General features: G+C 37.1%; 4 protein-coding genes across 5 annotated transcripts; 2 read left to right on the top strand and 2 right to left on the bottom strand.

Annotated features, from left to right (window-relative positions):
- Positions 1-555: 555 nt before the first annotated feature.
- On the bottom strand, positions 556-6,034 carry LOC106370009. The gene is made up of 2 exons (XM_013810093.2): positions 4,231-6,034; positions 556-4,028 (listed from the first exon to the last, which is right to left on the bottom strand). Exons 1-2 carry the CDS (start codon positions 6,032-6,034, stop codon positions 556-558), a joined length of 5,277 nt encoding a protein of 1,758 aa, XP_013665547.2.
- Positions 6,035-10,315: 4,281 nt separating this feature from the next.
- Positions 10,316-11,081, top strand: LOC106403485. Its single transcript, XM_013844308.3, has one exon. It carries the CDS (start codon positions 10,364-10,366, stop codon positions 10,862-10,864), a length of 501 nt encoding a protein of 166 aa, XP_013699762.1. The 5' UTR covers positions 10,316-10,363; the 3' UTR covers positions 10,865-11,081.
- A 9,667-nt stretch (positions 11,082-20,748) lies between these two features.
- LOC106446881 (double-stranded RNA-binding protein 2) lies at positions 20,749-22,688 on the top strand. The gene is made up of 3 exons (XM_013888693.3): positions 20,749-21,290; positions 21,405-21,624; positions 21,695-22,688. Exons 1-3 carry the CDS (start codon positions 21,045-21,047, stop codon positions 22,531-22,533), a joined length of 1,305 nt encoding a protein of 434 aa, XP_013744147.2. The 5' UTR covers positions 20,749-21,044; the 3' UTR covers positions 22,534-22,688.
- A 96-nt stretch (positions 22,689-22,784) lies between these two features.
- Positions 22,785-24,697, bottom strand: LOC106357809 (CASP-like protein 5A2). 2 transcript variants are annotated; one of them, XM_013797509.3, is made up of 4 exons: positions 24,508-24,697; positions 24,084-24,315; positions 23,324-23,456; positions 22,785-23,228 (listed from the first exon to the last, which is right to left on the bottom strand). In XM_013797509.3, the coding sequence occupies exons 2-4, from the start codon at positions 24,302-24,304 to the stop codon at positions 23,037-23,039; spliced, it is 546 nt and encodes a 181-aa protein (XP_013652963.1). In that variant the 5' UTR covers positions 24,305-24,315; positions 24,508-24,697; the 3' UTR covers positions 22,785-23,036. The 2 variants fall into 2 exon arrangements, with proteins under 2 accessions (XP_013652963.1, XP_022565727.1); XM_022710006.2 differs by having other exon boundaries at positions 24,084-24,318; positions 24,508-24,692.
- Position 24,698: the final 1 nt, after the last annotated feature.

The raw sequence follows: 24,698 nt of genomic DNA, 5'->3' as shown, positions 1-24,698 counted from the left end.
TTATCATTTTTTAAGTGTAATGTTAAATTAAATTCAAAAGAAAAAGATGTTCGCTTTTTACAATGAGATGCAGCTTTTTTGGTAAGAAAATAATTTTGAACAAAATAAAATTCAAAAGAAAAAGATGTTCGTTTGCATTAGTGTAGAGATTTTTGAAGTGATCTAAGGAAAAAAAAACGTCCAAGAACAGATGCTTGAACTAGGTCGTTGCTTCCAGCCATTTTTGAAGTCCTCCCTCGTATCTCTTATCGTCTATTGTTTGGACTATCAACAGTCTAAGACAAACCTGTTTTTTGTTCAAAAAAAAAAAAGACAAACCTGTTTATCGATCCACTTCCTTCTTCTTTTTTTTTTTGGTAAAAGCTTATCGATCCACTTAATCGTGCTTATCATTTTAAATGATGTTTTACCAAATTTTGTTTTTTTTGCTAAAGCTGTAAATATCATATAAATGAAAGTAGATTTTATAAGGAAAAACTAGTGTTTGATCCATCTTGGCAAAAAAGAAGAAAAAACAAGTTGGATCACCAATTTAAACCAAAAGAAAAGCATGCTTTATCTCAGCCATAACTCCATAAGAGAACTGAACCCCTTACGATGTCTCTTGGCGGAGATAATGTTCCTCATCTCTCTATCTATGCTACGGAAAACAATTGTCGCAGGCAGGGAAGTCTGGTTATGAATGAGATTGTTTCTCTGCTTCCATAGGTGAAAGATGACTGTGTGCGTAGCCAATTTCCTCAGGAGCCTAAACTCCTTCGAGGTAGCAGCTCGAATCCATGATAGAAGCTCTGACCATTCCGTGAACCTAGAAGAGGGAGGGTTGCAGCGGATCAGAACCTCTCGCCAGACATCGCAACTGTACTCACAGGAGAGTAAAACATGGTCCCTTGTCTCCAAGTCTCTGGAACAGAACGGGCAGTCAGCAGAGATCGGAATACCCCAAGACGCAAGCCTGGTTCTGGTGGGTAGGCGATCGTAGTTGGCAACCCACATTGTGAAAGCGAGCTTTGGGACGGAACCTTTGAACCAAACGACATCCACCCAGTCCTTGGTCTCTTCCCTAGGTCGCAGTACTTCCCACGTTGTATCTGACCTGAAACTACAAAGAGAGGAATCACCAGCAATCCATTCAAACATATCATCACAATCATGAGACAGAGGCAGCGAAATGGTGGTGAGGTAAGAGTGAAGATCAACTTCCTGTTGTGATCTAGGATGAGGGAGAGCCCAATCTGATCCACGCGTTGCATCAGCAACTACAGCGTTCTTTCCAATGCGCAGAGCTCTCGGACCCAGCGGCCCCAGATACGTGATTAGCTGGCCCAGGGGAGTCCAGACGTCGAACCAGAAGCTAGCTGAACGCCCATTGCCTAGAGCGGTTTTACAAAACTGGAGTGCCAGGGGGCGAAGCTTCAGGAGCCTTTTCCAAGCCCAAGAATCACTAACCGAAGCTTCAATGGACCAGAAGGATTTATCTTGGAGGTGTATGTTCCAATGCCATTCAACCCACAGAGAGGGGGTTTTAGAAAGAAGTAACCATATGAATTTTAGGCAGAGAACCTGGTTCCAAACCGAGAAACTCCTCAGACCGAGTCCTCCTTCCTGCTTGGGTAAACAGACCGTCGACCAAGCTATTTTCGCTAGACCTCTCTTATCGATGTTACCTGACCATAAGAACCGAGCACAAAGAGCCTCAATAGCTTGAATGCAACCCTTCGGCAGCATGAAAGCAGAGAGCCAGAACGTAACCGTGCCAAAGATTACGGTCCTGAGGAGCTGCAGTCTACCGGCGAAAGAGAGCATTTTTGAAGCCCAAGATTGAAAAGTCAAGGTAATCTTGTTGATTAGCGGAGAGTACTCAGAGATTTTGAGCTTCCGGCTCATAAGAGGAAGACCCAAATATCTAATAGGAAAGCTCCCAGCTGGGAAGCCGTAACCAGTAATCGCGGTGGACTCCATAGGGTCAAGGCCAGCGGTGAACAGCTCTGTCTTAGACGTGTTCATGTGGAGACCAGACCATGAGGCAAAGTCATCCAAACATTCAGTGATGCCATGGAGGCTGTTGCTACTACCGTCGAAGAAGATCATCACATCATCCGCAAACATGAGATGAGAGATTTGAAGTTGCTCGGTTCTAGGATGGTAGTTAATATTACCATCAGCGTATCTGGACGTCAACAGCCTAGAAAGACTCTCCATTGCTAGAACAAAGAGGTAGGGGGACAAGGGGTCACCTTGGCGGATCCCTTTAGTGCTTTTGAAGTATCCACTCGAGGAGCCATTGACTGAGACCGAGAAAGACGCAGTGGAGATACATTCAGAGATAAGTGAGATGAAACCTTCTGGGATAGCCAGAGCCCGCAAGGAGGCAATGATGAAATCCCATCGAACACTATCAAATGCTTTCCGCAGATCGACTTTCAGCATTCCACGGGGAGAGATCGCTTGAGTGTTGTAGCCGTTGACCAGATCTGTCGCAAGTAGAACATTTTCCGCTAGGAGACGACCCGGAAGAAAGGCCGATTGGGATTTAGAAACCATCAGAGGGAGGATATCCTTCAGCCGGGAAGCAAGAAGCTTTGAGATCACCTTGTACACAGTGTTGAGACAAGAAATTGGTCTAAAATCAGTAGTAAGGGAGGCATTAGGCTTTTTCGGTATGAGCACCAGGGTCGCTGCATTCCACTGCTTTAGGAGACGGCCAGATTGGAAGAATTCCAAAACGGCTTCAGTAACCTCCGGCCCAACCACTGACCAAGCAGCAATGTAGAACTCAGCCGTGAAACCATCCGGTCCTCCCATTTTATTCTTGGGCAGAGAGAAGAAAGCATGTCTGATATCCTCTGAAGTGAAGCCAGCCTGAAACTTTACAACCTGATCCTCAGAGCATTTAAAATCAAACAGTAGATCAAGATCACTTTGGACAAACATGGGCTGAGATACTGCACTGCCAAGAAGGTCAGAGAAATACCCAACGCACAGGTTTTCAATACCTGTCTGAGAATCAATCTTAGCACCAGAATCCGCATACAGGTAGTGAATATGGTTATGAGCCTGCCGTGAGGCAGCATATCTATGAAATAATCTGCTGTTGCCATCACCCAAGGTAATCCAGTTAATATGAGCTCTTTGAAAGAAGAAGGCAGCTTCAGCAGACGACAATTCTTCCCATTCTTTCATAGCTTGCAGCTCAACAGAAGCATTTAACGGGTTAGGAGCAGACAGCATTGCGGACTGAGCTAATAACAGTTTGGCGTGAGCCTCTGCTGTCTTCCTCTCTATGCCCGAATAATTCTGGTGACTAAAAGTCCTGATACACTTCTTTAACATCTTAAGCTTGACGGATAACCTAAACATTGCTGAACCCTTGACGTTGAAGGAAAACCAGTTGACACAAACCATAGCTAAGAAGTCCGGGTTCTGGTTAAGGAAGTTATAGAACCTGAAGGGTTTCTTCGTTCTAACACGGCTGGGGTCCAGGCTAACTGATATAACAGCATGGTCTGAGAAATCAGGGCTGCCGAAGAGAGCAACTGAAGAAGGAAAAGCCGCGTACCAATCGCCATTAACAAGACATCTATCCAGCTTCTTGGCCACCGGGGCAGACTTCTGTTTATTCCACCAAGTGAAAGTAGTACCCCTGAAGTTGAGATCGTCAAGACTTTCATTGATGAGACAGTTATTAAAATCCCTGATTCTCTTGTCCATGTTCAAGGAGGGCGGACTGGAGTGCTCAACCGGATCCCTGATCTGATTGAAATCCCCAAGAAGAATCCATGGCTTTGTATCTAGATCGTAAGTTGCAGCAAGCGAGGCAATTTCCTCCCAGAGACCTACCCGCTCATCCACATCATTGGAAGCATAAATAATAGAGATGAAGAACTTCGACTGACAGGAGGGCCAAGTTACTTCAGCCATGATCATCTGGAGCGACTTGTAGATAACCGAAACCAGAAGGGAAGGGTGCCAAATAATCCAAACTTTGCCAAGAGGCGAAAAACTGTAGTTATCATCAAACGACCAACCTGGAAAAATGTCTGAGACAAACTTATGCATCTTTGTCTTTTTCACGTGAGTCTCAAGAAGACCACCAAAAAGGGGAGAATTTTTTCTGAACCACTTCCGTAAACCGCTGCGGTGGCTGAATTTATTCAGGCCGCGCACATTCCAGCAAAAAATGTCCGACGACATAAAATTAATTTATTTTGGGGCCCCTGCCCCGTTTACCTTTCTGACCTGAAAATCTCTTTTTGTTGCGAACAACCTCAAAATCCGGCTCGTGGGTACTGAATTCTCCTTCCTCTAGCTCCGAATCAGAGGATTCCACATCAGACGAATCCGGCTGAACATCAGACTGTGTCCCCCTAGAAGTACCTGAGTCACACCTCAATAGCTCACGCTGGGGCAGTAGTGCAGTGCCACTAGACTCACCTCTAACAGTATCCGAAGACGTCCCCAACTTAGAGTGGAGCGGGATCTCAGTACGGGTTAGAACCACCTTAGGGTCCAGAGGTTTAATAGGAGATTTAAATTCCAGAGGTTTAACTGGTGCCTCAGGAGGCACTAGGCCAATACCACTGCCAATCAGAGGAGACTTGCTTGTTGCGGGTGGGTCCACAGCGATCCACTTTTGTTTATCCTTAGACCTCCCGCGCCTTGTCTTCTTTCCCGGTGCGTTCTGCTTGCCTTTTTGAGGGCAGTTAGCCTGCACATGAGTAGTAGCCTTGCAAAGGGAACAAGTTTTAGGGGCCAGAGGACATCGTTTGGAGATGTGACCAATTTCCTTACAGGACTCGCAAACCGGAGGCATCCAAGGACTCGAGACCAAGACTCTGCAAATGTCGCCTGACTCGAACTGAACGTTAACTGCCTCAGGCAAAGGCTTCCTAGGATCAATGATGGTGAACACCTTTGCCACCTCCAGGTTTGTTTTGTTAGCTGTCGAGGGGTGCAAGAACTTCGGGTGACCTACTAGTCCTGCGATCCTTTCCAGACCATCCTCATTGAAGAACTGAAACGGAACCTTCCTAAGCTCCAGCCAAATAGGGGCAGAGGAGAGTTCAGGCTTAGCGGGAATAACACCCGGTTCCCATTTGTCGACGAACATGGTTTGGCCCTCAATATGCCAGAGTTTCTGTTTAATAACCATGTTTCTTGTCGCAGCGTTTGGTATGCGGAAGAGAAATGCGAAACCCTCCATTTTAGACACAACAATATCTCGGTGGTATTTGCTCCATATCCCGTTGACAATGTTGTGTAATGTACCTTGAGACGGGGGTTCCGAGTAGAACTGCCCTAAGACAAAGGGCTCCCAAGACTTCCTGTTCTTCTCAATGACTGAGTTCGGAATCTTAATACAAGCCTCCCCCGAAGGTAACGTAAAGGGTTCACCTTTCTTGGATAGACGTGTGCCGATTCCTCTCGCGTGGTCACACCAAGAATCACCAGGAGCCATTTTGCTCGTGGCTGAGGCGTTTAGCCCCACGTCTGAACTTGTCGGAGCTAAACCAGCGTCCACAACAACTTTAGCACCTGCATCAACCACTTCAGAGGAGATTATGGGTGCAGCGTCTAACACTATATCTGATTGTGAGCTCAAACAAGGGAGTTTGGCATCAACAGTAGGTAGGTTTGGAGGCCCACAGGGAGCATCCTTTACAACAGTGGTAACAGGGTTTTCCGGAGGAGATACAGAGGGGCTCGGCTGTAGAGAAGCAAAGCTCGACTCAGATCTATTCACAGGGGCTTCATCACGCGCTGGAGATGGATCAGCCGACGAGACGGCGATCACAAGCTCAGAAGACGGAGCCTGAGCAGATTGGGGAACAGGGTCTGACTTCTCAAGCGATTGTTGAGCAACCTCGTCAGCTGGGGGGCTGATTAGCGCATCAGAAACAGTCGCAGAAGGAGGAGACAGGTCCAAGCCATCAATCGAGAGAGAGGGAGACTTCAACGGAGGAGAAGACTTCGCCGGAGGAGATGACTTCGAGGGCTTAGAAGCCGTAGATTTCTTAGGCTTCTTCTTCGTCATCAGCTTCACCGGTGACGGAGAGGAGGAAAGGCTGTGGATCCGGCGCCGGATGAGACGCCGGTGAGCCGCTGAGAGTGTCGGCACTTTGTCGGAGAAATCGCCAATCGCACTTTAGAGGAGAGAGAAAGTTACCGTTTTTTCCTTTGTTTAAAAAAATACCAAGAAAGCATGTCTGATATCCTCTGAAGTGAAATCAAAAAATTTTGTTGGTTAAATTATTTTAAGTGATGTTTTATAAATTAATATATAGTTCACAACAGCCCTTTTCTTAGGACAAGAGGGGAACAAGAAACCATAGAGAGACTAACACAAGTTTCTTTATATGGTTTAAGTTTTATATGGTTTAAGTCATGTAAACCAAAAAAAATGAGTTGACAAAAAAAACTAAAAAAATGAATTAACAAAAATATGAAGGAAAAACCACTTCCTCCAATCCAGGAATAAGTGAAGATATTTTTTTCCAGTCACCGACTTAAAATTAAATTTGTTTAAAACAGAAAATTGTATAAAAATGCATTCTCGATTAGTAGTTTTTAGTTTCGACTAAAAGACGATTCTTAGTTTTTCTTATATTTTAATTAAAAAAATTAAGAACCATTTCTTAAATGAGAGATATAAAAATTATCTTAGCCGAAAATTATTAAAAAAAAAATCAAATCAAGAGTTAAGAATCCCGGCTAAAAAATCAAGATTAATCAGTATCTAATTGCGTTCACATGTATTCGTCACGTGACTCTTTAGTTTGAATTGTCACCGCCACTCTTTTTGTTCACAGGATTTTCCTTTCTTCTCACTAAAGACATTTAAGATTTTTCAACTTTGTATCGCTAGTAAATGAATTTAGTTTTGTACAACAAATTTTTGAAAATATTCTGCTTCTAGACGTGTTATAAACAATAGTATATTATTTTAATGTGACAATATTTATAATTTTGTGTTATTAAACATATTTACGATTTCGCTACTACATTATTTCATTATATCTTAATAGCCTCACAAGCCGAGATATGCATAGATTTCGCAAAGATAAACGATTCAGCAAAAAATTAGATTCTTAGAGCACCCTCAATGCAGGTGTTTGATGTAAGTGCTTAGTGTAGGCCCCACAAAAAATCCGAAAAACAGTTTCAAATATTTAAGTGGGTTGTTTGCATTGTTCGCGGGTTCTTCTAACACATAGCGATCCGCGATTGGTTTGTTTTTTAATTTTTTTTTTAATCAGACAAAAAAATAATAATAATAATAATAATAAGCACCCACAAATGAGTTTCATGGGTTAAAGATGCTCTTAGTTATCTATGTGTTCAGATCAACTTAATTAAAGTCACGGAAGGGTGTCTTTATCTTGAGAACATCCTCAAGGAGAGTAAATATCATTGAATGAAGCTGTAGAGTTGTTTTTGAGTAACCACACAAAGTAACATATCCCTATCCCAAACTCCAAGTTGCTTCGCTGGAAATGTAGCCATGCACGAAGCAATTGCTGCACTTTCCAATGGGCTAGTGGAGGTAAGTTCAAGAGCCGGCCTTGAAAATGTTTAGATTACCAGCCCCAAAGATCTTATGGCCGAATCTTAGTCAGTGTTTTAAAGACAAAAAAAGAGTTGCTGGTGAGAAGAGTTTAAATGAGCCTTTTCTATACGAATTCGAGCAGCTAAATGTAAATCGAGTTTTGATGGCTACATGCCCAAGCATAAATGGCTTAAGTTTAGAACCGACCCTTCCGAACAGAGAACATTTGCCAAATAGCGATCTATTTCAGAATAGAAAGATCTGTCTTTACCAGATTGTCATCTGATATTAATTCATCTTGAGGAGTGTCACGGGATCATTGCCCATCTTTAACTAAAAGATTTCTGAATTGTTATGTCTTTACAATCCAAAATGTAAACCACATGACCATTTGGCTAAATGTGTCGAAACCACTATGAATCCATCATGATCTAGTATAGATAGATGCTATACAAGAAATTTAATATTATCACTATTTAAACCTGATGATCGCATGTCATTTTGCTAATCTGTGCTCAAAAATATATGTTCTCTGTATTTAAATGCTCGATGGTTTTTACACATATTAAAAAACATCAATAATTTAAATTCAGATTAAATTCTAATGCAATTACTCTTTATAACGTATACAAGGACCACCAAATTAACGAGATGGTCTGTACATTGAAATGCTGAGCGGGCCGGCCCTTGTATGAATTAGAAAATTGTAATGGTCCAAAGCCAATATATGGGCACTATGGCAGACGCGTTTGCTTAAACAAGCTGTGTCGTTTTCCTCGCAGAGAGGAACAGACCATACCGTTTTCAGATATAAATGTTGCGTTCCCCAATGAACTAATTTTGTCGTCTACCGAGTTATCAAGGGATGAAGAAAGGTTTTTGTAATTTAAGACAAACGACGTCGATCTCGACCAATGAACTGGAAGCAATCACGTGCCTTCACGCCACGGAGTCGTACACGAAAGCTCATCTCTCCACGTGGATCACGACGGTGGAAGAGCCACGCGTGAACTCTTAGGAGTTAGGACCACTTTTTTGAGTTTTGTCTTTTTCTAGGAAAGGATGAATTTTCTTACGGCTCGGACAAGTGAACATCAGAAACATGAACCCACCTCCCATCTCATCGTACAATACTTTGTCGTATCTCTTGGGACCTTTTTTATCTACATTCGCAGTTTTACCCTCTTGTCTTGGTTGAAGGATAATGACATGTGTTCTTCCAATAAGATTACGTAACCATATGAATGAGTAACATGTGTAAAGATCATGTTTTCCCAGTCCCTCCAAACAAATCTATTGCTCGTTTCCGTAAATACATTAGGGACATCTCCAATTCGATCTATTTATTACTCTAAAATGAGATATAATGAAGAACAAGTAAAATATACTAGTTTTTCAAAAAAAAAAAAAAAAAAAAAACTCTAATCTTATATCCTTTCTTACTCCACAATAAGATTTACTCTATAAATAGAAAATTTTATTTTTTGTTTATTAATCTATTTTGAAGTGAAAATGAGTAGAGTTGAAGTATTTTAATTATTTCAAAAAAAAATTAGAATATTTTAACTTCATATTCTATTTTATTCAATTTTAAAGTAAAAACTGGAGCTTTATATTGGATAGCTTGGAATTCTTTTTTTTTTTTGTAAATGGTAAAAATAGATCCTATGTAAAACTCTTTTTTATTTCCTTCAAAATGGATAAAATAGAATATAAATTAAAAATACTCTAATCCTATTTCATTTCTCGTTTTATAATACAATAATGAACAAACAAAAAATATATTATTCTATTTATGAAATAAATTAACTTTTCACTAGATTATGAAGTGAAAAACATAATAAAATTGAAGTATTTTTACTTCATACTCTATTTATTCCGTTTTAAAATACAAAATAAAACAAGACTGAAAAATCTCTAAAAAGCTTTAAAAACTTAAGCATCACTATTTAGCAACATAAAATATTTATTTCTTCTTAAATCAACTTATGAATTAGGCAACTATTTGAATCTGTAAACAGAATTAAAGTTAAAATATCTCTCCAGAATCTAATATAATAAGATAATCAAGGTTCCAATCAAAATTTTATTATAATTTCCTACTAAAAATATAGGAATGAAGAAAAAATCAAAACCAATAAAAATGAAAAATATGAAAATATTTTATAATTTTTTATGCTTTCTAACTATTATTTATATTTTAAAACATATCTACCATATTAAACACATGAATACATATATTTATAAATTAATTAAAAATCAAAAGTGTGGAATTTTTTAATAAAATGAAATCAGTTTTTTAGGAAAAAAGGAGTTAGTTCCGCTCTGATTCTACTATTTTAATACACAGTAAAAAAAAATTTGATAGGTCGTATTTAAAATCATATTAACAAATTAAAATCTTCGACCTTCTTAAAAAATTACTTATGAAAAAGGTTAAACATTGACCCACGAACAAGCTAAGTATTGAGTATGTGATTGGGTTTAGTGGCTGGAATAGAAGCTGATCATACATAACGACGAAATTTCGAAGAAAAGTTAAAAAAAAATTCCGGTCTACTAACACATGATTCAAATATTTACACTAATATTATTATAAACAAAAAAAAAATATACCTCCCTAGGTTTCCGCGCAGAACAAAAACTTTTTGACAGTCATCGTTTCGTTTGGATAAATCACAAAAGAAAAACTTCTACGAAATTTACAAGGGTAGTTAAGTAATTAGTGAGTCATCCATTGACCTTGCCTTCTATATAAAATGGAGCAAACCATGAAACAAAAGAGAGTTAAACCAATACCTTCTTCTTCCTTCTCAAATGGCGACGAGCAAATGCTACTACCCACGGCCAAGCCACCGATTCTTCTCCACCGACCACCAACACGTCTCTTCCCCTTCCGACTTCGAGCTCGACGAGTGGGACCTCTTCAACACCGGTTCAGATTCTGCTTCCGGTTTCACCTTCAGTGACCTTACAATCACCTCCGATCGAACCGGAGCTAACCGGAAGCCTCGCGGTGGTTCGGTTTCGGAGAAATTCGCCGGTTCAGCTGCGTCCTCCCTCCCGGTTAACGTGCCTGACTGGTCGAAGATCCTCGGGGAAGAGAGTCCGCGCAGGCAGACTTCGAACGAGGAATACGACGGTGACGAAGTTGCTGCATGCGGTGGAGAGACACGGCGGGTGCCGCCGCATGAGTTGCTTGCGAGCCGGAGGATGGCTTCGTTTTCGGTTCACGAAGGTGCTGGGAGGACGTTGAAAGGGAGAGATCTGAGTAGGGTGCGAAATACTATTTTCAAAATTAGAGGGATCGAAGATTAAACTTTTAAATATTGGGGGTTACAAATTGAAGAAAATGTACGGAGTGGAGTTTTTTTAACTTGTTTTTTTTTTTACCTTCGTTTGTTTTACTGTTGCGGCTAAGAATCTCGACAAGTAGTGATTATTATAAAGAGACTGTTAATTTAAGATTGTATTGAAGTTTTGGGACACCAAATATGGTATTTCTTTTATATAGTAATCTTTTACATTTCGTCAACTTATTTCATTTTTATAGTCCTTAATTAGATTCTCCTCTCCACTCGGTTATTTGAAGAACATATTAAACAAAGGGTTAAGCTAATTATTGGTTAATCATGTGGCATGGATTGTGATTATCTGTAGAACGAGAGACATGGTGCGTTGTCTTTAATTATACAGCGTAGGTCGGCATATGTTCCTTTCTACTTTCTTATGGACTAATTTAATTATGTGATTATGACAGATGAGAGTACTCGACCGGTAATTAAACATTTATAATATGTGAAATATAAAAAAAATGACACGTCTCATTTTCAAGGTCACTTTCTAAAGTCATTATCTACTAGTTTCTAGGTTTATACTTAATTAATTAAGGGAGTGCATTCAAATATTCGCAATTATATATATACAAAGTTTTTGCGCTAGCATAAGCAATCCAAGACGACTTAAATCTTTTTTTTGAGAAAAAAACGACTTAATTTTATGATGTTATAGTTATGAGTATCTTCTGAGAGCATGTACTATTTTATTTGCTAGTAAATTAAGTAGACGAGACAATAATATTTGGATTACTGCCTCGGATCGAGCAAACACAACATATATTTAGGCGTTTTATGTGGGTAAATCACTTGTGCGGATAAGATCTCGGTAATTAATTAGGCACACAAATGTAAACTTTAACGTTTTAGTGCCGTGACAATTAATCCATCAGATAGATGTCAAAAACCTATATCATGTGCAAACATAGCAAAGATCTAAACCGCAATACTCGTATTTCTTTCTGTTCTTAACTAACAATTTAACAAACAAACTAAGCTTGAAAGATGATTTAACGTATGATTCATATAAACTCTGTAGAATTTCAATTGAAATAAACTCTCTATCGCTTCAAACGCAAGTTCTAAAGTTACAATTACATGACTTAAAAACAACTACTTGTTCAACTATCTATAGTTTATATATAGATGATAGAGTTGTTACAATCATTTATAAAACCGATATTAATTTTTGGATTGCTTATTTATAACTGATATAAATATTACATCAATTAAAATAATTGATACAAATATTTAATATCAATTATTACAACTGAAACAAATATGATATCCAAATCTTAGCAAAAAAACAAATATTAATATCATATAGTCTGAATGATACAACTTTTAGCATCATTTCGCATAAATGATATATTACATCAGTTACTATAAATGATTAAAGTAATTGTATTATTCGTTACAACTGTTATAAAGTATTAGTCATCTGTTTAATGACTATCTATTTTTCCACTATCACTAAAATAGAGTAGTTCTATTATAAAATAATTTGTGTTCCAATGAAATTTCTCTATAATAAATTTATTCTATTATAGAGTATTATCGAGTGGAATATAAAAAATGTAACATTTTATTCTATTTTATTTTATTTTAGTGTAAATTATAGAAAAAAATAATGTGCCATTGGAAATGTTCTTAGAATCATAATTTCTAAAATCATTTATATAATTGATATAAATTCACTTGTGTCAATAAAAAAATGATATTAACAGAATACATAAGTGATACAAGACATCTATTTTTTGTAGTGTATATATTACTTTTAACAAAATATATGTTCCCAGATTCAACAAAGTTGTGCGTTCACTGTGTAACGAGTAATAAATGTATTTTTAATACGATTATAAACATACGTATATTATTTTAAATAAAATCTAAATAAATACACATTTCATGTTGATTTCTTATCGGCCACAAAATTCATGTTATATATTCTTTCGGTTTTAGTTTAGTTGTTGTAAAGTAAATTTTTTGTTTCAAAAAAAGTGTCATTTTATAATTTCAATGCAAAATTGATTGACTTTATATTCATATATATTTTTCTATTGGTTGAAATATGGTTAAGTGTATTGGTAACAACGTTTTTATTTAGTAAATATATAAAATTAAATATATATTTTTAATATGTGTGTTTAAACTTAAAATGACAATTAAAATAAAACGGAGAGAGCATGTGGTAACTTATAACAGCTGTTCTATATTGAGGTTCCAGTTTGTGTAAGTTAGGGTTATTGTTTCGGGGGAAAATAACTAGTTGTTAAAGTATTATGAAAATATGAAAATGGATATAAAACAATATTTTGTTTATCAAAATGTTTATATTATATACAAAAACAATATGATTAATCAGCTGTGATTTTAGTTGAATATGATAGTATTAAGTTTTTTTATTCATATTTTCTTATTTGTGTTGTTGCAATTTAAATGGAAAATATGATTTGTTCTTCAATCTCATAGGATTATGCTTCAAATAAGTCTCTTAAGTTATATAAGATCATTGGGAATATTCTATATTAATAGTCATTAGAGGTATTTGATGACAAAACCTTTGCAAGTTCGTTACAAATATGCTGATATGGCTGAAGTAAGTCTCGTCAACCTATTTCATTTGTATATAGTCCTTGATTTGATTCTCCAACGAGGGCTAAACAAAGGATTAAGCTAATTATTGGTTATCGTAAGGAATCGATCGATTATTTATAGAATGAGACATGGTGCGTTGTCTTTAATAATACAAAGCTGGTCGGCATATGTTCCTCTCTCTTTATTTACCTAGTAATCCAGTCATGTTTTCTTTAACAAAAAAAAAAAAAATCCAGTCATGTTTGATTAAGAAATACGAGAGTACTCGACCGGTAACCAGACCATTTAAAATGAAATTTTGAAACCTGATACCAAAAATAACACGTCCATTTTCTAGGTCATCATAGTTAAAAAATGAGGTGCCCCGATATCTGATTTAGCTGGTTTATAACTAATCAAGGGAGGGATTCAATAATTCGTAATTGTATATATAAATTGTAAACGCAGATCTGGTGGTTCGTTCTGAGTTCCGAAATATATAAATTCTTGTTTCCTAGCAAGACGACTTAATCTTATGATGTTATAATTATGACCACCTTCTGATGGTATGTTTTATTTTTATCTAGTAGTTTAAGTAGACGAGGCAATAATATTGGATTAATGCCTTGGATCGAGCAAACACCACATATGTTTAGGCGTTTTATGTGGATAAACACTTGTTAGGATAAGATCTCGATCATTAATTAAATAAATTTAAACTTTAACGTTTCATTGCCGTAAAGATTACTCCATCAAACCGATGTCAAAAATATAGTTCATGTGCAAACATTAAAAAGTATATCTTAATTGCAATACTCTTATTTCTTTTAATTTGCTTTTAACTAGCAAACAAATTCAAGCTGGAAAGATAAATTAATATATGAAGTCAGTTAAACTTATAAGAAACTTGAGTTGAATATAAACCTCTCTATGCCTTGATTGGCTTCAAACGCCGAAAAGAATTATTTAGGACTTTCAAAATAATTACTTGAAATATACATCTTTCTTCAAACAAAATATGCCTTAAAATTGGCGTTAACAAAACATTTCACTTAGAATAGTCAAAAGTTTAAGTATGTTTTTAACAAAATTATGTTTTTTAAAAAGCAAAATATGTTTTTAATATAAATGATTTTTTGCCAAAATATGTTTGCAAATGCAAATGGGTAAACATCGGTACTTAAGCGAAGCAGTGGCATCGCTGTAATATCCGGTAAATGTACCTGTCCGGTTGGCACCCAACAGATGCCGTAAGCCTTTTGAAGTATTTCTCAACGTAAGTGATGACTGAACGAGTCGTTCGTCGTTTTATGTGCGTTGGTCTTGTCGTCTTTCACTCATGTCCTTTTCTTCCTTTTAGCTTCTACCAAAGCGACGAGGAGAGAATCATATACATAGTAGGTAAATTACCGGTACAATCCAAAGTAAAACGTCAAATTTATTTTCCCCTCTAAATTTTAGTCATATTAGATAATTACTTTGAAATTTCCGTCGACTGGTATGACATTTTAGGCACGTTTATTTTGTTTGGTTATTAAATAATTAATTCTTTATTTATGCAATCTTCACATGTTCATACCGGTTCTAAAGGGAAAAGAAAAACTTCTTTGAGATAAGGTTAGATCAACTACGCACGGCCGACCAAATATTACCTTTGATCAAGGTTATGGATCTAACTTTCTCTACTAAAAAAACCAAGACCCAATAAAAACCAACCCAAAACGATCCAAATACACGATCATCATTCATCCATGCGGAAATTATATTCTTACGTGGGCTATTTCCCAAATAACATTAACCAGAAAACAGACTCAAGAAGGCCCATAGAAAGTGGTGAAACCCAATTCCTCCTCCAATCTGGAAAAGCCCAACGAGACTGGTCACCAAGCAGGCCGAATAGATCCGACTGAAATATGGATCCGTTGCTGAATCATCTTCTCCTCAATGCGAGTGGTGTTGGATGGATCAATGACTTGCCGTTGGAGTAGGAGAGCAATTACTAGAAGTCCATCATAGTTAATGACTGTATGTTAGGTTGTTGGTCTTGCTGGTGCACAGAAAGCGTCTCTTCATCCCTATGACTTGCTTCTACTCTCGAATTTCGTCATGTCATCAGAATCTTTCAGGCGAGTGCTACTATTGTGTCCATGTACCCACAGTAAACCAAACATATTTTGTTTTAGTAACTTGATAAGAATCGTTTTCACCAATCTACCTACCAAGATACAACCCTCAAGCCTTTTTGCATGCATATGTCATAATTAAATTCTTGTAAATTATATAAATAGCTTCTTTACTCACCTATAGTAGTGATATATTGACTTCCTCGGTGATGTAGAATGATTATACATTTGGAATTTTGCTTACTACACGTTCATACGCCTTCTATCATCTCAAAAGATTGCATGTACAAATGCCTTTCATGTTTGAAGCTACTTGTCTTTTGACATGATAAAATGTTGAATACTGTCTTTAAGAGTATTTCCAACTTTACTCCATGATTTACGGTAAAATTGAGTAACGAAGAAACAAAAAAGTGATTACCTATAAATATAGTGATTTTTTTTTTGTTCATACTTATTTTTTTTTAGTAAAGTATAGAGTGAAGATGGAAATTCTCTAAAAAAATCTTTAGGATAACATTAATTTTTTTATCGTAAATATATCACACAATAGCTAAAATGATCAAAATATATTTCATTAAAAAAGTAAAAGACACTTATACCTTTGATTAGCTAATTCAGATTTGGTTTAGATTTGAAGGGTGAAATTTTGTATTTTTTATAAAAAATAATATTTCAAATAGTTTCAAAAAAAATTCCGGACTTCAAAATAAAATTTGAAAAAAATAAAAAGTTCGAATTGAAAAACTTATATTCGAAAATAAAAAGAATTTTTTATTTATTTAAATATTTATTTATATTTATATATCTATAAAGTAAAGATTAAAAAAACTTATTTTACATGTTTAATAAAACATTTTTTCTTCATTATACTCCTTGTGTACTTTTTTTATTTTAAATAACATTCATTTAGAATCTTTTGAGAGATTTGCCCTTTTTAGGCATATGCGAATTTAAGAGTATTGAAGTCCACCAACTTGTATCTGTTAGGATTCGCATTGAGGTTGTTCTTCTTCAGTCAAGCATTTTAAATACGGTTCAAAGATCAATCATGGAAGGTGGACTGTGTGTTTAGGATTTGCCAATAGATTGTCGGCTACGACAGAAATCATCATCTACTTCTAATCAAAGACAAGATACAGATGTATCTGTGGGAACAGGAGGTCCCTTTGGACTTTTGCATTTCATGTACTGCAACTGCAGTATATACTTAGATCAGTACATTTCATCTGAGTTCTCACCTCCAGAACTAGCCACAGACAGCAGAAAAGGTAAAGTCATGAATCTCCATGGGATGATTATGCAATTGAAATTACGTTACTGATGTAGTTATGTCGCATACCAAAAACTCTATGCTTCAATGCATGAGAAGGGATTGGGACCCCGAAAAAATCAATATAGGCGAGATGAGAAGGGATTGGGCCAACAAGATTTTGAACCCTATGCAGCATTTGATCCACTTGCAAACAAGGTGAGATTTTGTTTTTTTTTTTCCGCTTGATACTCTACTTGAATCAAAATGCTAAAGCCATAAGAAACCTACAGAATGGGTTTTGTTTCTGATGATTAATTAATGTGGCAGGCGATGGAGATAAATATTGGCAATTAGGTTTGCCATAGCGTAAGAGATGGGGAGAAATATGTATATATAACCAACGGAGTTGGGTTAGTAGCGTTTGAGGGATAACTCCAATGGAGTGAACCTGCAGTTTGATTCACGTTAGCCATCTGAACTACTTTAAATGGTAAGAATACATGGCTGCTGCGGACCTTGTGGGATTAGTCGGTTGACATATATATATATATATATATATATGTACTTTTGATCTTTTACCAAAATATTGTACTAGCATATCACCCCTTTATCTTTGTTTCTCAAATAATAAAATAATTTAATTTATTGGTGGTGTTGTAGTACCCTTGAGAAAGCTATTTCATGTTTAATGCTTCTTCTGTAAGCTCTTTGTTGTTGTAACCTAATTAACCTCACTGAATAGTCAAAAGTTTTAGGTGATGAAAACCAGTTTGATAGTTATGAATACAGAGAAGCCTTTAAGGTTTTGATGGAATGATGGAGACTGGAGTTGGGTAGTGAGGACTGAGGAGTATGGGTTGTGCAGTGGTTTCAATTTAGATGCCCATCAATTTTATATTATCTTCTCTAGTTTCCTTAATACTTTAAAAAAATAAAAAAGATTTTTTTTTCCCAAATCTTGTCTAGCAAACTCTGGTTCTTCAGCATATTTTTGACAAGTTTTTTATTTGAGTTTTGCTTTTAGATATGTTATTTCTTACGACCAGGCTCCTAATGGAATCCAATGAATCTATAGATAAATGCAGTTGGGACAACATTTTAATTTGTTTTATCTTCTCTAGACATTACGGATGAAGGAGGGTTAATACAGTGCTTCTAATTAAATGATCTGCTTCAATGCACCTGTATTTAATTACTAGTAATAAACTATGACCAAGGCAAACAGCTTATACACATTAATTACGAAGGAAACTACATCCGTTCGGCCAACAATAGTAGATGTTTTAGAAAAAAATTGTGCCATGAATTTTATTTATATATTTTCTATGCAAAAATTGTAAATTTCAAAAAAAAAAAATTGAATTAATTGAATTTATATTGGTTAAAAATTTTAAAAACTGGTAATTACAAAATATATATTTATAATAGTGATTTATTGTGTTTTCTTAATATGTGTGAAAACATTAGAATATTTATTTTAAAAACATAGAAGAGTAGTTGTCAACTCTTTTATTTGTCATTTTTTAAGGCATTAAAATTTAATCACATAATTTATGTGTAAGTAAAATAATAATATTATATAGTTAAGAACTTCTTTTAGGTTTTTAACCAATAAAATTGTCCTGAGAATGAACATGGAACTCACTAAAAAATGCTCAAAACTCTATAAGTGGTATCAATGCCATTTTAGTTATTTATAAAAGTATAAGATTTTTTTGTATTTGTTTAATATTTCGAGATTAAAATTTTATGTTTATGAATTATGAGTGTTTAGATTTTTTGTTTAGTTTTAAAAATCAGATATTAAATGTCAAGTTTCCCCAATAAACAAGGTAAATTTTGTGCACAGTTAAAAAGTCAATATAAGAAAGAAAAAAACTGGCAAGTACAAACTAATGGTAGACGAGTGGTGATGTGATGAATAATCAGTCAAACTTCATCAACTTTAGGAGACTAAATGGAAAACAAAAATAAATTAAAAAGTTAATGTTGGCCACTAAGCTTAACTATGATTATTAATCCCACCTTTCATTACTGCAAAACACTCATTGTCTTTACTTACGAGACTACCCCTTATCTCTCTCTAAACTAAATATGCTTTTTGGTAATTTCAGGATTTGAAATCTAATTCAACCATTGACTTGTGTGGGCATACTTCAAAACTAAATCAAAAGCTAACATTATTCTTCAGAGGTGTGTGAACATATTAATTCAATACATGAGAAAAATAAATCCAAAGCACTATTTCTTAGGTCTGCAGCTGTATTTGTAATTTCTCTTTATTTTTTCCTTTTCATCTTCATATTCCCTTTTTATTGGAATGCGACATTCCACTAGTTCTCTAGTGGTAGACCGTTAAAATGCTAAAATCATATATAATTCTGGTGAGAATACAGAATACTTTTGTTCAAGTATATCATTGCTAAATTTGGTATTATTAAAAGTGTAATAACTTATCTCCAAATCTTCCAATGAAATAGATCCTCAAAGACATTAAATGAAGAATGAAATAGATCCTCAAATACATTAAATGAAATCAAAATGTTTTCTACAACAAAAATTGTATGCAAACTGAACTTAATAAGTTGTAACTGGATCATATAAATTCAATCAAAATAAAAAAACTCAAAGGAATTTTTTATCTTCTCTTAAATTTTAAGAAACTCTATATATTTTAATGAGTACTTTTTAAGAATATATATATATATATGTATATATATTAATCATACATCATTATGGTATACAAATATATAAGTACCAGAACATGCAGAAGAAATTCAGAATAAATATAAAACTATGAATCAGCACATCATAAACATCAAAAATCAAAATATTTAACTAAAAATCAAACAATAAAATAAATACTTTTAATTTACTTTTGAGTATTTTGTTTATAAAGGAGAGACAAGTATCATATGACATTTTATTTCTTTCGTATATTCTTTTTTTTTTGTCAACATGCTTTTCATTAAGCTTAAAGGGCATTAAGCCCAACAACAAACGGATTCAACCCCACCCTTACAAGATTTCAGCCCAGTCGCTACCCAACAAAACAGATTACACGTTCTATCAAATAAAATAAAGTAAAGTGCATGCTCGACACGTGCTCCTTGATGTGGCAAGAGCTTTCTGGAAACGGAGGAAGCATCGGCGGTGACGCCGGATCTCTGCCGGATCGAAAACCGTGAATCACTTTCTCCGTTAAAGTTGAAGCCGCTTGACCGCTCCTCCTTTCCGATTCGCTGTTTGATCATTTCAGATTCTTCATCGATCGCAAGTGATAAGCGCAGTGAGAAGCTTAAGGAGATGAAACGCAGAGTCTAGCCAGAACGTTTCCAAAAGAAAACTCCAGCTAATCTGAAACCGCATCCTTTCTCCTCCGCTTAATCAAACAACTCGATTATTTATCAGCTTTGGATACTCCGCTCATGAATTATGCGAAGAATGGTTCCTTGCTGAAAAACAAATCAAGCATAACTTTTGAAAAGATTAAAATCCATCAAAATCAAACAGGATAGAAATAAAGATCAGGAAAGGAGATAAACGGATTTTAAAACACAACAAAATCCCCAAGGGAAAAAGAAATCCGCCACCGGAAGAAACAAAAGTCGATCAACAGATCGAAGAGTTTTATTTAATTACAGAACAAAAGGGAAATCAGTAACCGGCGGCGAGAGCCACCGGCTACCGTAATCGAAACTTATTAACGAAGAAGTTGTTTAGATAGAAGTTGGAGAGAACGAAAAGGAGAGTTATATTTCTTTCGTATATTCAGGTAACACTCTTTTTAATTTGAGATATATACAGGGGTTTTAGTATACAAGAAGAAGAAAGAATTAAAAAAAGAAATCACATCCATGCAGGGCTAACGTTCAGTTGACTACCAGCAAATAAAGCAGATAATAAATTCTCCATTAATTACATTTCATTAAAATCATAAACCCCACTCACATCTTCTCTCTCTCTCTCTCTTCCCTTCCCCCTTCTCTCTCTGCTAAAGAACCCTAAATCTCCTCCGATTTCGCCTTCCTCATCTCCATTCCGGCCACACCAGGCCTATTCAAGCAGCAACCCAGCTCGTGATTTCCACTGATTCGACGATTGATGGAAACAGAACCCTAAAAATCAAACCTTTTTTGATCTCTCTCTCCAAAAACCGAAGTTTTGTTTTGTTTTTTTTTCTTGTGTAGCTGTAAGAAACTAAGAAAATGTACAAGAATCAGCTGCAGGAGCTCGCGCAGAGGAGCTGCTTCGGCCTCCCTTCCTACACTTGCCTAAGGGAAGGTCCCGACCACGCGCCGCGTTTCAAGGCCACCGTTAACTTTAACGGCGAGATCTTCGAGAGTCCTCAGTACTGTTCCACTCTCCGTCAAGCTGAGCACTCCGCTGCTGAAGTTGCTCTCGGTGCCCTCTCTAACCGCGGCCCTTCTCACTCTCTCGCCGCTAGGATCTTGGTTAGTGTGCTTAGCGATTTAGGTTCTTGATGCTTATGGGTTAAATCTTGTTCTTGGTTCTTGATGCATGCTTCCTTTGTGTTGAATGTTATACTTGTGGCTCTGATGGTGTAGGATGAGACGGGTGTGTACAAGAATCTCTTGCAAGAGATAGCTCAAAGAGTGGGAGCTCCTCTTCCGCGTTACACGACCTTCAGGTCTGGTCTTGGCCACCAGCCCGTGTTTACTGGCACCGTAGAGTTAGCTGGAATCACCTTCACCGGAGATCCCGCTAAGAACAAGAAGCAAGCAGAGAAGAATGCTGCTATGGCTGCTTGGTCTTCCCTTAAACAACGTGAGTTTCTATATTGTTTATTGCTTACATGGTAAGATTTGTTTTGATCTCTGTTCTTGTTTGGTAACAGTGGCTAAAGAAACTTCAAGCTCAATGCCCGAGAGTGAGAACAGTGACGAGCTAGAGCAGGTGATAATAGCAAGAGCCTTGATAAACTACCGTATCAAGGAAAACATTGGCAGTGGAAGCTCCTCGAGTGCGCCGGTTCCGTTTGCGAAGAAGTTCTTCATGCAGAGCCTTAGACCGACGAGTCCACAGCCTTCTCATGCAACCACGTCGAGGATCTTACCCTTCATCTGCCCAAAGCCTTCCTCTAGAACCTCCAGATCCGTATCAGCAGCCTCCGTCGAAAGAGCCATTGCAGCCGCTTTGGAAAACCGCAACTACAGGCCTCCGCAGCAGAGATTCGCTGCAGCAACTCCAGGAGCGGCAGCAGCGCCTCCTTATGTTCCCATGAGGCATTTGAGATCACCATGCAACGGGATGGCTCCGCCTGTGACGATCAGAAACTCTGTACCGGTCTTCTCTGCACCTCCAATGCCAACTTGTGCAAGCACTCAACAGCAGCAGCGACCTTCTGTGTATGTACCATCGATGATGCGCACTGCAGCGCCTATGAGGATCGCGCCTCCTGTCACTATTAGAACTGCGGTGCCTGTTTTTGCTTCAGCCCCACCGCAGATCAGAAAGGAAGAGGCTTTACCTGTTAGGAAAGTGAATGTCCAGACCTCTGTGAAGCATGTGGTCCAGGAAAGAGAGGAAAGAGCTCTACGCTTGCCTGATAATCTTGAAATCGAGTTAGAAGCAAGTGCTAAACCAGTTTCAGAAACGGATAGAGCAGCATTGAAGGATTCTAAGGGAGAACATGAGACTGTGAAAGAGAGACTGGAGAATCTCAAAATCTGGTAGAAATACTATGTTTGGGTTTAGCTTTTTTTTGAGGTTGGTCTCTAAAAGTGGTTTATTAAGGATTTGTATTATAATGGGAGTCTTAGAAGGTATGATCTATGGATTCTAGTTTTGTATCTGTTTCACTTTCTTATTCAATATGTTTCTGTCCTATCTTTCTTATGTTGCTTACAGGAGAATCATATGCTCCTTTTGCTTACATAACTATGACAATCTGAAACCATTTCAATGATCTTAAAAGTACTTGAAGCTACAAGAACTGAACTTTCCCTTTCAATCATAGATCCCAAAGCCCACCAATCTTTTGTCAGTGTTTAACAAAACGAACAACAGTCCCCAGTTTCCTGGTAATGGGTTTAGAAGAATGTTGGATCCAAACCCGAATAAGAAAAAAGCAGTCACTATACACCGTGAAAAAACCCCCACACACACACATTTAACACACCGTGGAAACGCATGCTCGTGGAGCAGCAAACATCATCTTTTCTATCTGTCTTTTTTAATCAACGGGATGCGAGAGACCAGAAGTTGAAGAGAAAAGAAGGCAAAGCAGCAAACCAGCTTATGAAGGCTAATGCGGTTGATGTTTCAAACTGAACACAGTGGTTTTGTGCGCAGCTATTCAGATCATTGTCTATCAGCACCGTTATGCCTGCCGACGCACAAGCCGCTGCAAATGTCAGTGTCGATGTCACCTGAAATTTCCAAAAAAAAAAGAAGGATTTATTATTTGTCCATTGCTCACTGATAAATTAAGAGGCTTAATGAGTGTGGTAAATCTCTCTCTCACCCCATCACCAATTGCAAACACGCTCACAAGCCGTCGGTTCTGTAGAGAACGTTTGACCATAATGGCATATACATCAACGGCGGCTAGTGAAAGACTCCACAAGCTCTGCAGTCCGGTGGCTGCAACTAGGTAGCTGATTAAAGCAAAAACAGTAAACTATCTTTAGCAAAATCTAACAGTCACCAAAAAATAATACAAAAATATAACCAACATGAGCAATCGATTCAACTATCACACTATGTCCAAAGCTTAACCCCTACTACAAACATTCGTTATCTCGACTCTAGAGAATTTGCAACAAAAGGAACCAAAGACAAAAGTCAGCCCCTGTCACTAAGGCAAACTTAAGTAAGTAACCACCAACAGACAAACCAAACAAGGATTAGTTACAGTGACCACATGAAGCTATGATATAACAAGCTTCAGTCAACGTTTAACTTCTCAAAGACAGCTCATCTAGTTTCAAGTTACCATGATATACCCCAAATGGAGAAAAGACCGGACACAAGTATTAAAAAAATCCCAATTTACAATTTTCTTTCAAAAAGGGGTTATATTTTCTTCTGATCTGCTAATAAACCCGCAACCTTCATAAACCAATCACATTACGCCACAAACACAGACACTTGTTGTGTATTAAACTTCAGAAAATGGAAACACGAAGCAAACGGATTCCATTAGTATACCATCACAGAAACATAAGAAGCCCTTGAAAACACTAATAAGCAGATGGTGGAAGCAAACAAGAGCAGTGTTTTACCAGAAGGCGGTGACGGAAGGGAAATCAGAAGTAGAAGCCATGACGGAAAGAGAAGCAGCAGCGAACAAGAACTGGAAGAAACGAAGAGCAACGCCGAGTAAAGTGCCGGGCATCCCTTCTATATCGTCCATCCTAACACGTGGCGGATGATTCTCTACTGGCGTGGCTGTAGCTGGAGGAGGATCTTCCACCGGATGCACCGATGCATGACTCACATTCATCTCTTCTTCTTCTGTTGAAATCAATTAGATGATTTAATGTAAAGAAACAGTTCAATTTACTTTTGAATCGAATCCTGAATCGAGATAGTTCAAAGATCTAATCCAAGTTCTCGAAAGGCAGATTTGATTTCAACTAGATTTGTTCGGAGATCTAAGATACTACAAAGAGGAGGGAGCACGTAGATCGAGGAGCTGTGTGTTACCTGAGAGAGAGAGAGAGAATCAAGCAGAGAGGAACGAAGCCATGGAGCTTGGGAAGTGGATGAAATGAAGAAACCCTAAGCTACCACCAAAGGGGAAGAGGAAGATGGTTTTCGTTGAAAAGGGGAAGGTTTATGCGAGAGTGAGTCATTTGATTAATGGAGGAATATACCCAACTCCACATCCAATTGGC

This window comes from Brassica napus, chromosome A4 (genome assembly GCF_020379485.1).
Source record: "Brassica napus cultivar Da-Ae chromosome A4, Da-Ae, whole genome shotgun sequence".
NCBI classification, from domain to species: Eukaryota; Viridiplantae; Streptophyta; class Magnoliopsida; order Brassicales; family Brassicaceae; genus Brassica; species Brassica napus.
Note: the sequence above shows the minus strand (reverse complement) of the source record. Positions and strands in the feature narration are given on the sequence as shown.